General features: G+C 39.7%; 1 protein-coding gene across 1 annotated transcript in view; it reads left to right on the plus strand.

Moving 5' to 3' along the window:
* Nucleotides 1-4662: 4662 nt before the first annotated feature.
* Nucleotides 4663-14417, plus strand: part of arhgap20 (Rho GTPase activating protein 20) — a 91771-nt gene continuing 82016 nt past the window's right edge. The window contains exon 1 of the mRNA XM_036138952.1: nt 4663-4844. Coding sequence (XP_035994845.1) covers nt 4728-4844 — 117 coding nt within the window. The 5' untranslated portion in view covers nt 4663-4727. The remainder of the gene's footprint in view (nt 4845-14417) is intronic.

Consider the following 14417-nt stretch of genomic DNA (forward strand, 5'->3'; position numbering starts at 1 on the left):
GATGCTGCCACATCTATATTTCATCATAGGGATATTACACTCAGATTGATGTGCAGTGTTAGTTTTTCACGCATAGTGTTTAGCAAATTTCAGTTTTGGTCTAAGCTTGCTCTGGTAAGAGTATGATTCAGACAATTGTAAAGGCATGTATAGGAAATAAAATTTTATTTAACTTTTAAAGTTGTGCTGTGCAACTTTAAGAATATTATTTGTAAAAAAATTAAAAAACTTATATCCTTTTCCTTTCTCCAAACAATTATATGTGACTATGAGTTGGTCTGTTTCAAAGATCCCAGTAAAATACTTTTGGGTTTGTGGTCGTGACGAAACAAAACATATGATGGTTGAAGAGGTATGGATACTTTTGCTAGCAAATATGCAAGATTTCTCTCGATACTCAAGATGAATCTGCTACTTGGGCTCAAAAGTGGAAATGCATCATTGTCTTTAGAGTTACTATACTTGACCTTCAAAGCCAACTGCACTGTAGCACCTGGACTTAAAACTAAAACCAATAGCACTAAAGCCCGAAACCAGAGCCAACGTGGAGCCATCTGGGCGCTTTTCATCTCCGAAGGAGCTTGCTTAGTGTCTGTGGTGGAGTAAAATCTGAAAGGTCACCTCCAGCTGACTGCTCCAGACTACACAGCAGAGACTCACGTGCACTAACATACACACACAGCTGGAACAGCTGCCAAAACAGAGCAGAGAGGCTCAAGTTACTACACTCACAGATGGAGACATACATTTCTCAAATACACATCTCATTTTTACATTGTTAACAGAACTTTGTCATTATAATAAAGGGGAACTGGGTGGAAATTGGTGACATCATGCAGAAAAGCTACACAATGCAGCCAGCTACACTCTGACCGAAATAGTATTTAAAAACTATTGTAAACTAAAGCAGTTTCTAAAAATGACCAATATTTGATCTTGTTTCATTTGAATGTTTTTTTTTTAGACTGTTATCTAACCCACATCGTATTTTAGATTTGACCCAAAAGGTTGATTTTGGTCTCATCTTACCTTGCTGTGTCCCTTAAATGGTTTGGGATAAACTTGAATTTGGACGTCAAATGGATTTTTTTTATTGTCACTCCGTCAAAAGGACCAGATGTGTGGCGTGCGCAAATTAATAGTTATACTGAACACAGATTCTCCCACCTGTTAAAATAGTTTGTTTTTTTTACGATTAATTGTGTTTAAAGTTATATTAGTCATATACTGAATAGTTATTAACTGTGTTTGAAATAATATTAAATATATACGGGTCAGTCTGAGTGGTAGTATTCATTTTGTATGTTTTGTGGTATGTCTTGAAAACTTCCTTTGTATTCAAAACCAAATCCATTTTGTACCGACACAATCTTCCAAGAGCTGGGAAACAGCAGGAATGTTCAAGGTCTTCTCTCTCTCTCTCTCTCTCTCTCTCTCTCTCTCTCTCTCTCTCTCTCTCTCTCTCTCTCTCTCTCTCTCTCTCTCTCTCTCTCTCTCTCTCTCTCTCCTATCTGTAGGTCTGTTGCAGTTAGATACACGCCTGGGACCAACACTCAAACACTTTGTCAGTACATTCCCCTGAATGAATCTGTGCAGAGGCTGGCCTGCCCACAGTATTTGCATAGGGTCTACTAGATCACGTTGTGTGCCTGAGTCTACCCTATTGTACCAGGCATGCTCGGCCCAAGAAGATAAATATGTATTATATGCTGATGACAACACTTTTTCTCTGAATGGAGCCCCGCGCTGTAGAACTTTATATGTGGCCAAAATAAAATAGACTTTGGCTTTGGAAAATTAAAATTTCTAGCTCCTTTCAGCAGGCTGCCAACAAAAGAACTGGGTAACAGCAAAAGCTAACACACCTGAGCTATGGATCTCTGCAGCTCCCACAGAGTTACCATGAGCCTCTTGGCTGTTTCTTGGATTAATGCTCTCCTTGTCCAGCCATGATTTGGTATGTTCGCAGTTGTGTTATACTCTTTCCATCTTCAGACTAAGAACTGAACAGATTGTGAAGCATCCCCAGTTTTAACATGTTTTGACCCTTCCTCAAACAATTTTATCCCTGCTGATGTCATCTAACAAACTTCCAAGGCCTTCACAGAACAGCTGTATCTACAATGAGATTAGATTACTTACTCATCCATTCTATTTACAACTATAATTAGATAACGTTCAAGACAATTAGTTGCGTCAAGTTTTTAAGGTGAATAAGGGGGAAAGGGAATTATTTCAAATGGATGCCACATTTTTCTGATTTTTATTTAGAAAAACTATAAAACCATTGTACCAATTTTCTTCTACTTTACAACTACGCAATTCTTTGTGTTGTCCTAACCTATAAAATCTGACAATAAGGTGGAGATACCACAGGTGCCACAGAGGAGAAACAAAAAGAACACAAGCACATCATGAAATCACCGCAAGCTTGTGGTTACTCGAAATGGGCCTTTGTCAAATCAGCCAATAAAGCTGACAGACGAAACAACACAGCATCGAACACAGAGGAGAGAACAGAGAGACGCAAAAACATTGTCATTCCACATGTGTCAGGAGTTTTTGAGAAATTCAGGAGAATTTTCTCCAAACACAACAAACCAGTAAATTTTAAACCTAATAACACTTTCAGACAAAAACTGGTTCATCCCAAAGACAGAACACCCAAACCACAGCTGAGCGGCGTTGTGTCCAATGCAGCGAGGACTGCTCAGGACTCCTACACTGGAGAAACTAAACCACAGCTACATAAACGCATGACACAGCACAGGAGGGCCAGCAGCTCGGGGCAAGATTCAGCCGTCCACTTGCACCTCAAGAACAAAGGTCACTCTTTTGACGATAATGATGTCCAGATTTCCGACAGGGAGAAAAGACGGTTTGAAAGAGGGGTGAAAGAAGCCATCTTGGTCAAAAGAGAAAAAGCCATCACCAAACAGAGGGGGAGGGTTGCATTTCCAACTCTCCAGAGTTTACAGCTGAGTCCTCCAACACGTTCCACAGAGATTACATCAGCAGTCTCTTCATGATTCAGGTGACCAACTACTCCACTCCCACCAAGCAATAACTTCTAATGACCCAGGACAGTGGTGGTGGGTCATTGATTTGCATCTGACTGAGAATGTGACTAGGATGGTTGGTCTCCATGTCCTGAAAAACAGCTGTGCACCAACTACAGGTTGCTGAAGTGCGAGTCGTGGGTCAGTTTGGACACATAAAAATGCTTGAAGAGGTCATGGTGTTTTATGTTGAAGAGGAACTGTTTCAATAAGATGGAGAGCCAGAACAGAGCAGTGAGCGAGCAGCATCTTGGTTCCATACCAACAAGGTTAACCTAATGTAGTGACCAACCCAGTCCTTGGGCCTTAATCCCACAGAAAATGTATAGGGCAACATTAAAGGTACTGTTTCTGAGGCGGAACCAATAAATGCAAAAGGAACTGAATCATATGAATGTAGTCCATTTTTTCTGGGCCGGGATAGCCGGTGCCAGAAGTTGGTCAACTCCACGCAGCACCGATGTGGAGAAGTTCTCAGAAACAGTGGTTATACGACTAAATATTAGTTTACTTATCTAAAGAAAATATCAATCTTCAAGCATTTTTCGATTGAAACAGTAGATTTTTTTGAAAGAGAGATGCAGATGCCTCTAAATTTTATAAACTGCCTAATCTTCCTTATCTTATCGCTTTCTGCAGACTGAGTACAAATGTAATACATTTTTCTCCATGCACTGATTTGCTGTGTTCTCAAATACACTGTCAGCTACTAATAATGGCTAACTAAATACAATCTTATATCTGCTTGCTTTTGTGTGTGTGTGTGTGTGTGTGTGTGTGTGCGTGCGTGTGCGTAACCCTCCACATGGGGTTACTAGGCTCTGCACAATAGAGCCTATTCTCATTTCAGCTCATTGCATTTGAATACACAGGCTGGTGGCTGGAGGTGAATGACATCATAGTAGTACAGTATCTGTCTGCGGGAGGGCCACCGTGTAACGCTGACATCCTTACATACGCACAGGCAGTGTCTGAGTTTTTGGCTTAACTCTGGCGCTGGTTTTCTGTGTGTCATGGCTCTATTTCCCTAATTCTGCAGGGATCTCCTTGGTTTCTTCTCATGTGCTGCTAAGTGTTTGGATTCCTGAAAAGGGGGTTGAGATTAGTTCTTGTTACCTCAATCCCTCTTTTATTGCTGACGCCTCGACCTGAGAACGTCAGATCCTCCTCTGTGACAGTTTGGGGGATGCTGTCACTCTACTCATTTACTCCCCTTTCCATGCCTCCTTCACCTTTTTCCTCTGCTTCGTTTCTCAGCCCCTCCCTCTGTTTGCCCCCTTCCACCTGACTAGCCAATCGGACCAGACAGACTTGTCTGGGTATGGAATAAATGGGCAGTGGGAGGGGTGTGGATGACCGACTGGACAGGACCACAACCCCTACCGGCCAGACAGAAGCTGAGTGGCTGAGAGAATCTAAAGCAAGACTAAGCTTGAGAAAGTCTAATTTTCTTGTTTGCCTGTGTATAGCCTCTGAATTAAACTTATCTCTTGACGTTTCTTCAAGGACCTACATCAATGCAGGTGTAGAGGAAGGGGTAGGAGAATCCAAGACCCGAGACACAAGGGGGGGAAAGGATAAACGGGAGGGGGGGGGGAAGCAGGAGCTCAGCTATCAGACTGAGCAGATGTCAGTTTGGCGGGTTCAGTCTGTCAGCTCCAACCCACTATGCTAGCAGGGGGACGAAGGTTTTCTGACCTGGAGCTGTTAGTAAGGATGGAGGACGAGCATGTGGACAGCGCCAGGAGCAGAGCGGGGAGCTGTGTGGAGTTTCACAGTCTTAAAGTAAGTCAAGTTTTCCTTTCTTGATTTTGACCAACTTGAACATATAGATTTTAGAGCAAAACGTTTCTCCAAGTGGGTAAAAGTGGATATATTTTAGAGAACAATATTCTACACACAACCTTTCAGAGATACACCAGAGTGTAACTTTTCTCTTTCTAAATAGGATTTAAATAACCTTAACAAAATCAACAAGTGGTTTGGGAAACATACTCGAGTATGTATCTTTATAAAAAAAAATGTATAGAGATTTTTGCAATTATCCAAATATCTTTGGATAATGGCATGTTGACAATGTTCTGTTCTTCCACATATAATATAGTTAATGTCAAAGCGAATCACATGAAGCAGAAATTTTGGATATAATAATTTAGTGACGATTAAAATTACAGTATTGTATTGAGGAACAGAAAGTAACAATATCAATGATGAAGGTGGTTTTTAAAATCCAATAAGAGACAAAGGTTGTGACCTATCAGGCAGTATGTTGGACCACCATTATCTCAACGTTTCTACAAGGTAAGGAGATGGTGGACAGTACTCTAAAATTGATTTGTTTATTTTATGCTTGCACATATACTTTTAAACAGTATTGCAAATAGGTTTTGTACATCAAAATGATGGTAATTGATGAAAAGTGTTTTGATTTTCACGTTTAAACGTAATCTGTAATATTCCCCAATGCTTAAGAGAATTGTGAGTTTAGCTAATGGCAATTTAAAAAGAAATGTATTGCATTAGTTATTAATACTGTTAATGCACTTCACACTGGTGACGTGCATTAAGACCAAACATTTAGAGTTTTGGTCTTATTTGTCCAGTGAATGTTGTTCCAGACCTCTTGTGGTTTGTTCAGATATTATAGAGATGAGACTTTCAAACCGACCTATGCTTTGTTTAGCATAATTTACCTGTTCTGTCATGAGCCTGGTAGAGACAAGATTGTTTTTACCGTGTCCTGATATGTAAAACCCTAGAATTGAAAGAGGGTGTACGTTCTTGATTGTATATACCTCTAAAGATAAAGACTCAATGCATTGCAAGTGTATGGCATGGAACTAAAACCTGAGCTGTCTAAAAATGTTTAATCACTTTTAAATACTCACTCTGTTAAGGACTATGTAATGGTTAGTTGTGTACAGGCAGTGATATATACAGTATTTTGATGTCAATTTTTTTGTCTATTGTGTCTTTGCACTTTATAAGTTTGTGCTGTGCATTCTCAGTTACATGGCTATCAATCAGCATTGTCGGGTAAAACACAATGCATGCTTGAAATCTGAGCGGTTATTTGTTCTCATAACACTGAAAACCCAATACATGCTACTGGGCTCCAGAGCCACCAAGAGAGATATTCAAAGTGTGTTCCAGCTTTGGTTTGGCTCGAGTTGTTGTTCATCTTGTTAAAGGAAGTTGTATCAAAACTTTTCTAATGTGAAAGTTAAACTCACATTAAACAACTGTTTTAGCGTTTTAGCACATGAGCAAATCTGTCAGACACAACCCCTCTTACGAAATGCAGCCTGCTTTTTTAATTGCACAATTTGGAATTTACAAACCAAAGCTTTAAATGCCATTTCAGTACAAATTTAGCTAACTGCCCCTTATTCTGTTTCTCCAGCTGGATCAAGCAGAGGAGGGGACAAGTGTCTTGATATTTGGGACTATAAAGAGAATTGAACTTGGAAATTTTCCAAAGGTTGTGAATATCCCAGTGGTTTTGATATGTTAAATTAACAATAATTAATTCTGACACCAAATGGTTAAAATTGACACAACAGCCTGCCAGTCACAACAATCTAATATGCTGTTTCTAAACGGTGTGTTGCTGTTGTGAATTTTTACTTACACCTGATACGTATATGATGTTGTATTTTGTTCTGTTTCTGGTCCGCTTCTCTTACTGGCTTCCATGTTTGCAGGCTGCTGCTCTTTTGCAAATATAAAATACCAAATGCTGCTATCTGTTTTGGGAACCCTGGGAAATCTCATATGATTGGCTCAGGAACCAGGAAGTAGACGCGGCCTACACTCCGGAAAAACTTGACCAAGACATTGTTGATGGAAAAGACCAATCATTTTATAGTGAATGTTACTTCCATCCTGGGTGACAAATGAGAATGATTTTGGTTCATTCTGCAGGTAATTTCTTGCTTATTGCTCCTTTAATGTTGGATCATACTCTGACGGCTCAGTCTTCATTGCATCATGGTCTATTTTAAATGACGTGATGCACAACCACTCCATATTAGTTTGAAAGATTGGGAACCTCTACTGTGCTACAAATTGGATAAGAAATGTGTTAAGATTAGAGAAGTCTGATGTGAATCAAGCTTTCAATCTCTGGATTTTGTAAAGTTTTGACCTGTGTGTACAAATTTGAGCTTATTTCAATTTCTCATTAAGAACAGCACTTACCAGCATTTACACATTTTCTTTTCATCCTTCTGGTCATGAGTGGTCATTAACTGATTTTACTGAAAAAACCATGTGTCTGAAAAGATGTCACAATGTGTGTGTATGTAAGAGAGCAGTCGCTGTAAAACAAGGTTGTATTTCAAAACAACAAAAAAAAGCGTTCCTGTTGAGTTTACGTTTTACACTTCCTGTAGCATTTTAAATTAGCAAGTGATGTGCGTGATTGCAGTGCCAAAACAGAAGTCTCCTATTTGTTCCTGGCCTTTTTTGGGTAGAAAAGCGATCTAAACCTCAAAAGTACAATAACGTCAAGAAATAGAAAAATCTTTGTACAGTTCAGACATTTCTTTCACCTTTTGTGCTTCCTCTAAGTTCATTGTGAACCCCGTACTGATGCCAAAATAGCTTTCTTTGAGTTATCTTCCTTCTGTAACTAGCAGCTGCACTAAACTGTGTTGTGACTGGTGTGACTTGTTACTTCGACCACGGAACGCATTTGACATTAGTCGGGCCCATCAGGTGATGCACCCAATACCACCACCCAACACACATGCACACATGAAACACCAGCATTCCCCTGATCACACAACTGATTTGTGTCACATGATACAAGCTAACCTATGTTTGGACAGCAGAATGTGCTGCTTTCTCATAGGCTGTTGTCGCTGAGCATGACACATGTGGCTGCCAGACATTGTAATTACTGTGAATGCAGTAGGCATTCACAGTTATTACTGTGAATGCAGTAGGCATTCACAGTTCTTGAGATCCTGTTTCTCTTTATTCTTTATTCTTCTTCTTCTTAGTGTTTATTCTTCCTAATGCGTTTTTCCTGTTTAAAGTTTGATTCGCTTCTCCTCCTACAATTTTTCTCCGATTTCAACCATTCAACTTTTAAACTATTCAGCTTCTTCTGGAATGGATGGCTATGTCTTTTTGTACTTTTAACTCTTCAACTTTTTAAAATATTCAGCTTTTTCTGCAAATTTTCAGCTTTTTTTCTCCCATAGGAAATGAATGTAATTCACTAAAATTCCGCTCATTTCAGCTGCTTTTTGACAGCTTACTGCTTCAGCCTACTTTCAGCTAGAAACGCCATTCAACTTTTAAAATGTAGTGATATCTTTCAGCTATTATGGTCTATTTCAGCTTTTTCATATCTTTTACCATTTTCATATAGTACCTCCTTAAAATAATTTTGGCTTTTCAAGAAATTCAGCAAATAACATGCGTTGCTATGGTCGTCAAGGAGGCAGTTATAGAGTGCGCACTCTAGAAATTCAACAAATTCTTCTTCTCCGAACAACTTCTTCTCACTCGCTCAATTTTCAACCTATCCACATGAATTATACAACAAAACGTAGGAATTTTTGTCTGGATTCAGGAAATGTAACCGTCATTGGTGTAGCATTTATAGATTTTTCGCAAATCACCTCAGAGCGACACAAACCCGAAACCTCCCCCATTCATTTCCTATGGAGCGGTTTTGAAAAATGACGTCTGAAAATCCAAAACATCACACGTTTTCGCATTGTCGCTACTCCTAAACCGTTTGATGTACAGGCATGAGACTTTCACATATGAATGTCCCAACCCTTCTGGCACTCACAAAAAAGGAATTTTGTGGATAACTGTTACGGTTTTTCCGCAGGAACAATTTGTTCGGGAGTAGCGAATTTGCAAAAACCTGAAGACGCTTTGGACCTCCATCACCCCAAATGATCCACTTTTTTACATCGTCGCTGTGCCTACACCGATTTTTGTACAAACATAAAAATGAGCAACATAGTCCTCAAAAGCCTGCTGATACTCACAGTGAAATAATTGTTTTGATATCTCTTATACTTTTTCACCTAGAGCGATTTGTTCGGGACTGTTTTTAGAGGATTTTGCAAATTCCTTAAAAAACCCCTTTAGATCATAATTTTTTACGCCTTTATTAAAGTATTTCCAGCAAAAAACGATAGCTTTTCTTCTTCCCCTATCCGTTACGAACTAAACGCAGAAAAAATTACGTCTCTACCATTTAGGGATCAGGAGATATGAAGCGTTGTTCGGGGCAAAGTTCTCCATTATAATCCAATGGGACTTATTGTGAGCAAAGTCTCTGCACTTTGATAGACTGGCCGCTGCAGGTGTGTGAGTGAGTTACCATGACGACGGAACTCTGAGGGCCAGAGGGAGAGGATCAATTGAGATAGAATGGCAACTTTCGACGCTCACCGCAGTTGCTGTGATTAATGTAGGAATCTGAAATTCGCACAGTCACTTCCTCTTGACATTTTAAAATTTTCAAGTGACTTTCAGGTATGTGTCATTTTTCTGTCCCATTTTGGATTTCACATGCTTTCCTATTGGGCCTTTGCTTCCAACATGACCTGGCATGATGCCCAGACACGACCCAATTGGCCAATACAGCACCACCCGCCTGTGGGAAATGGCGCTACTGACCATTTTGGTCAAATATTGAGTTCTGGGCCCAGATGTGGTGAGGCTGAGTTGCTAATGGAGGCCAATCTGACCCATGAACTTTGGTGACGTTTGGCGACATTAAGTATTGGCACCCCTATTTGAGGCACTTCCCAGTACAGGATTTGGACCAAACTGACAGAGTACAATCACCCGGTGATCCTGAGCACAACCATGTTAGCGGCTAATGGTTAGCATGTTGCTAATTGGAAGTAGCTCTAGGAAGCTCGGACAAACTTCTGCTTTACAGAGTCTGTACCTCCTTTATACAGAATGCTCCAAAATAAGTTTGGGCCTCGTCACGTAAAGCATCTCCAAGTTAGGAGGTGTCAAACATCCAATGCTTTTCAATGGGGGCGAAACCCCTTATACTCCCTAGAAATGCAGGCCCACATATGGCAACAGTATATTCAAGTTTGAAATTCTACTTCTGCTTTGTTAAACGATTCAGTGTTTAGAATGAGTTAGGAAATGTTTGGTGCCTTTCCCTCAGTTTTTTCTTCTTCTAATCATTCAGCTATTGTTCTTTCATGTTCAAATTCTTCAACTCTTTCAAATTCTTCAACTTTTTCAACTTCTTCAACTTTTTCAATTTCTTCAATGCTTTTCAGCTATTTTTTCTCTTCTTCAAAGATCTTCTGCATCTTTTGCTCAATCATTCAGCTATCTGCATTCACAGTGCATTTTCGCAGGAAATGCAAATTTTTCTAGTTGAGATCCTCTTCCGCCTTTTTACTGTTTAAACTTTGCTTCGCTTCTCCTCCTACAGTTTTTCTCCGATTTCAACCATTCAACTTTTAAACAATTCAGCTTCTTCTGGAATGGATGGCTATGTCTTTTTGTACTTTTAACTCTTCAACTTTTTAAAATATTCAGCTTTTTCTGCACATTTTCAGCTTTTTTTTTTCTCCCATAGGAAATGAATGTAATTCACTAAAATTCCGCTCATTTCAGCTGCTTTTTGACAGCTTACTGCTTCAGCCTACTTTCAGCTAGAAACGCCATTCAACTTTTAAAATGTAGTGATATCTTTCAGCTATTATGGTCTATTTCAGCTTTTTCATATCTTTTAACCATTTTCATATAGTACCTCCTTAAAATAATTTTGACTTTTCAAGAAATTCAGCAAATAACATGCGTTGCTATGGTCGTCAAGGAGGCAGTTATAGAGTGCGCACTCTAGAAATTCAACAAATTCTTCTTCTCCGAACAACTTCTTCTCACTCGCTCAATTTTCAACCTATCCACATAAATTATTCATCAAAACGTAGGAATTTTTGTCTGGATTCAGGAAATGTAACCGTCATTGGTGTAGCATTTATAGATTTTTCGCAAATCACCTCAGAGCGACACAAACCCGAAACCTCCCCCATTCATTTCCTATGGAGCGGTTTTGAAAAATGACGTCTGAAAATCCAAAACATCACACGTTTTCGCATCGTTGCTACTCCTAAACCGTTTGATGTACAGGCATGAGACTTTCACATATGAATGTCCCAACCCTTCTGGCACTCACAAAAAAGGAATTTTGTGGATAACTGTTACGGTTTTTCCGCAGGAACAATTTGTTCGGGAGTAGCGAATTTGCAAAATCCTGAAGACGCTTTGGACCTCCATCACCCCAAATGATCCACTTTTTTACATCGTCGCTGTGCCTACACCGATTTTTGTACTAACATAAAAATGAGCAACATAGTCCTCAAAAGCCTGCTGATACTCACAGTGAAATAATTGTTTTGATATCTCTTATACTTTTTCAGCTAGAGCGATTTGTTCGGGACTGTTTTAGAGGATTTTGGAAATTCCTTAAAAAACCCCTTTAGATCATAATTTTTTACGCCTTTATTAAACTTTTTCCAGCAAAAAACAATAGCTTTTCTTCTTCCCCTATCCGTTACGAACTAAACGCAGGAAAAATTACGTCTCTACCATTTAGGGATCAGGAGATATGAAGCGTTGTTCGGGGGAAAGTTCTCCATTATAATCCAATGGGACTTATTGTGAGCAAAGTCTCTGCACTTCGGTAGACTGGCTGATGCAGGTGTGTCAGTGAGTTTCCATGACCACGAAACTCTGAGGGCCAGAGGGAGAGGATCAATTGAGATAGAATGGCAACTTTCGACGCTCACCGCAGTTGCTGTGATTAATGTAGGAATCTGAAATTCGCACAGTCACTTCCTCTTGACATTTTAAAATTTTCAAGTGACTTTCAGCTATGTGTCACTTTACTGTCGAATTTTGGATTTCACATGCTTACCTATTGGGCCTTTGCTTCCAACAGGACCTGGCATGATGCCCAGACACGACCCAATTGGCCAATACAGCACCACCCACCTGTGGGAAATGGCGCTACTGACCATTTTGGTCAAATATTGAGTTCTGGGCCCAGATGTGGTGAGGCTGAGTTGCTAAAGGAGGCCAATCTGACCCATGAACTTTGGTGACCTTTGGTGACATTAAGTATTGGCACCCCTATTTGAGGCACTTCCCAGTACAGGATTTGGACCAAACTGACAGAGTACAATCACCCGGTGATCCTGAGCACAACCATGTTAGTGGCTAATGGTTAGCATGTTGCTAATTGGAAGTAGCTCTAGGAAGCTCGGACAAACTTCTGCTTTACAGAGTCTGTACCTCCTTTATACAGAATGCTCCACAATAAGTTTGGGCCTCGTCACGTAAAGCATCTCCAAGTTAGGAGGTGTCAAACATCCAATGCTTTTCAATGGGGGCGAAACCCCTTATACTCCCTAGAAATGCAGGCCCACATATGGCAACAGTATATTCAAGTTTGGAATTCTACTTATGCTTTGTTAAACGATTCAGTGTTTAGAATGAGTTAGGAAATGTTTGGTGCCTTTCCCTCAGTTTTTTCTTCTACTAATAATTCAGCTATTGTTCTTTCATGTTCAAATTCTTCAACTCTTTCAAATTCTTCAACTTTTTCAACTTCTTCAACTTTTTCAACTTCTTCAATGCTTTTCAGCTATTTTTTCTCTTCTTCAAAGATCTTCTGCATCTTTTGCTTAATCATTCAGCTATCTGCATTCACAGTGCATTTTCGCAGGAAATGCAAATTTTTCTAGTTAAAAGTTATCTACCTACCGAATATTTTTTTTTATTTTGTTCCGACGTTCAAGCACACAAACCTCGAAATTATTTCCACTTGTGATTAATGTAATATTACAGTTAACACAATAGCTTATTTTTGCAAAGATACCTCAATCTCACCACTGCTCAAAATATTCCTGAAGAAGTGTCTTCATCAATTATTGTGCAGGACGAAGTCCCTTGTAATCCTCAAAGCATCTACTGCAGTCAAAACTTCCCAGTGTGCTTCGTTAGCCTTAAAGTTTTACCGACAATGAAACGCTGTTAAATAACAGATTTTGTTTTTGGTAGAATGACAGTGAAAGTTAAGGGACCTGCAGCTGCTGTCACGTCACCCACCGCTGACTGTGATACACCTGGGGAAGCTTCAGAGAACAAAGGTCTGCTGCTCCACCTGGCTAATGTGCCGTTGTACCGGACACGACGCCTCTGGACGTATCACTGTTACCTCGGATAACGAAGTAGCGGTCATTAGCGCTAAGTGGCTAGCGTTTGTGTGGGAAAAGCTTTGTTTGGCCCACATCACGAGACACAATCAGCCAATACATTTTTAGATAGAATAATTTATCAGTCTCTCATCAGAGAATGATGCTGCTCCTGTTGCCATAGACTATTGCGCTATTATCTTATCTGTATGATGATCAAATGTTGGTAGCGGAACGGGCTTATCGGTCCCGCTGTCCTTGACTTGTTAACACTTCAGCAGAGTTCTTTCTCTGAACGGGATCTTTGCGTGTCCACCAGGCCATTTATAGACACTGTTGGGTGAACAGGTACACGATAAGAGCAGGTAGAGCGACAGAAAAAAACCAAGAAGGTTTTTAAGGAAAACTCAAAGAAACCAAGGTAAACTAACTAAAATAGGAAAAAATGTACAACATATACTGTAATCATATAGCTGCAACACAGGAATACAAGATACATGGAACACAAAAAGACAATAAAACTAAATTTAAAAGCCATAGTACAGGTGGTAGCGCAGGGCTAGTGCACGCGGCCCGTGTAAGGAGGCCTTTAAGTCTTTGACACGGCTGACCAAGGTTTGACTCTGCAGTCCATTGCCGCATGTCTTCCCCCTCTCTAAGCCCCCTTTCCTAACAGCCTACTTTCGATAAAAGGGTTACTTGTGCCACAAAACACAATATAAAAAGCTATAGTATAACACTTTCAGCTCTTTATATATTTTTTTATTAACCATTCTTTAGAAATTATACTTTTGAATCGTAATTTTTTTCTTATCTTTAATAGCCCAAGTAGTAAATCAGATTTTGTTTAGATTGTACCTTCCTTTCCAAACAGAAGTTACATCACGCTTGATAAAGCAAGAAAAAAAAATGAACGCACCGTGCCATTAAGGAGACATGCTGGAAATGTATCAAAAAGCTCTTTGTTTCATAATGCTGGACTCACAGTGTGTGTTTTTAAGCTGATACAGATCTCCTCAATTCAATAAAGTACACCTAATATAGGCGGCATTTAGTCGAATAACTTCAGTCGTTATTACTACCACTTCTCTGTGCTTCAGTTAAATCCAGCAGACCAAAAAAAGATCTGCACGTGATTGGAAAGAGTGGAGCT

Source organism: Fundulus heteroclitus, chromosome 7, assembly GCF_011125445.2.
Source record: "Fundulus heteroclitus isolate FHET01 chromosome 7, MU-UCD_Fhet_4.1, whole genome shotgun sequence".
Lineage (NCBI taxonomy): Eukaryota > Metazoa > Chordata > Actinopteri > Cyprinodontiformes > Fundulidae > Fundulus > Fundulus heteroclitus.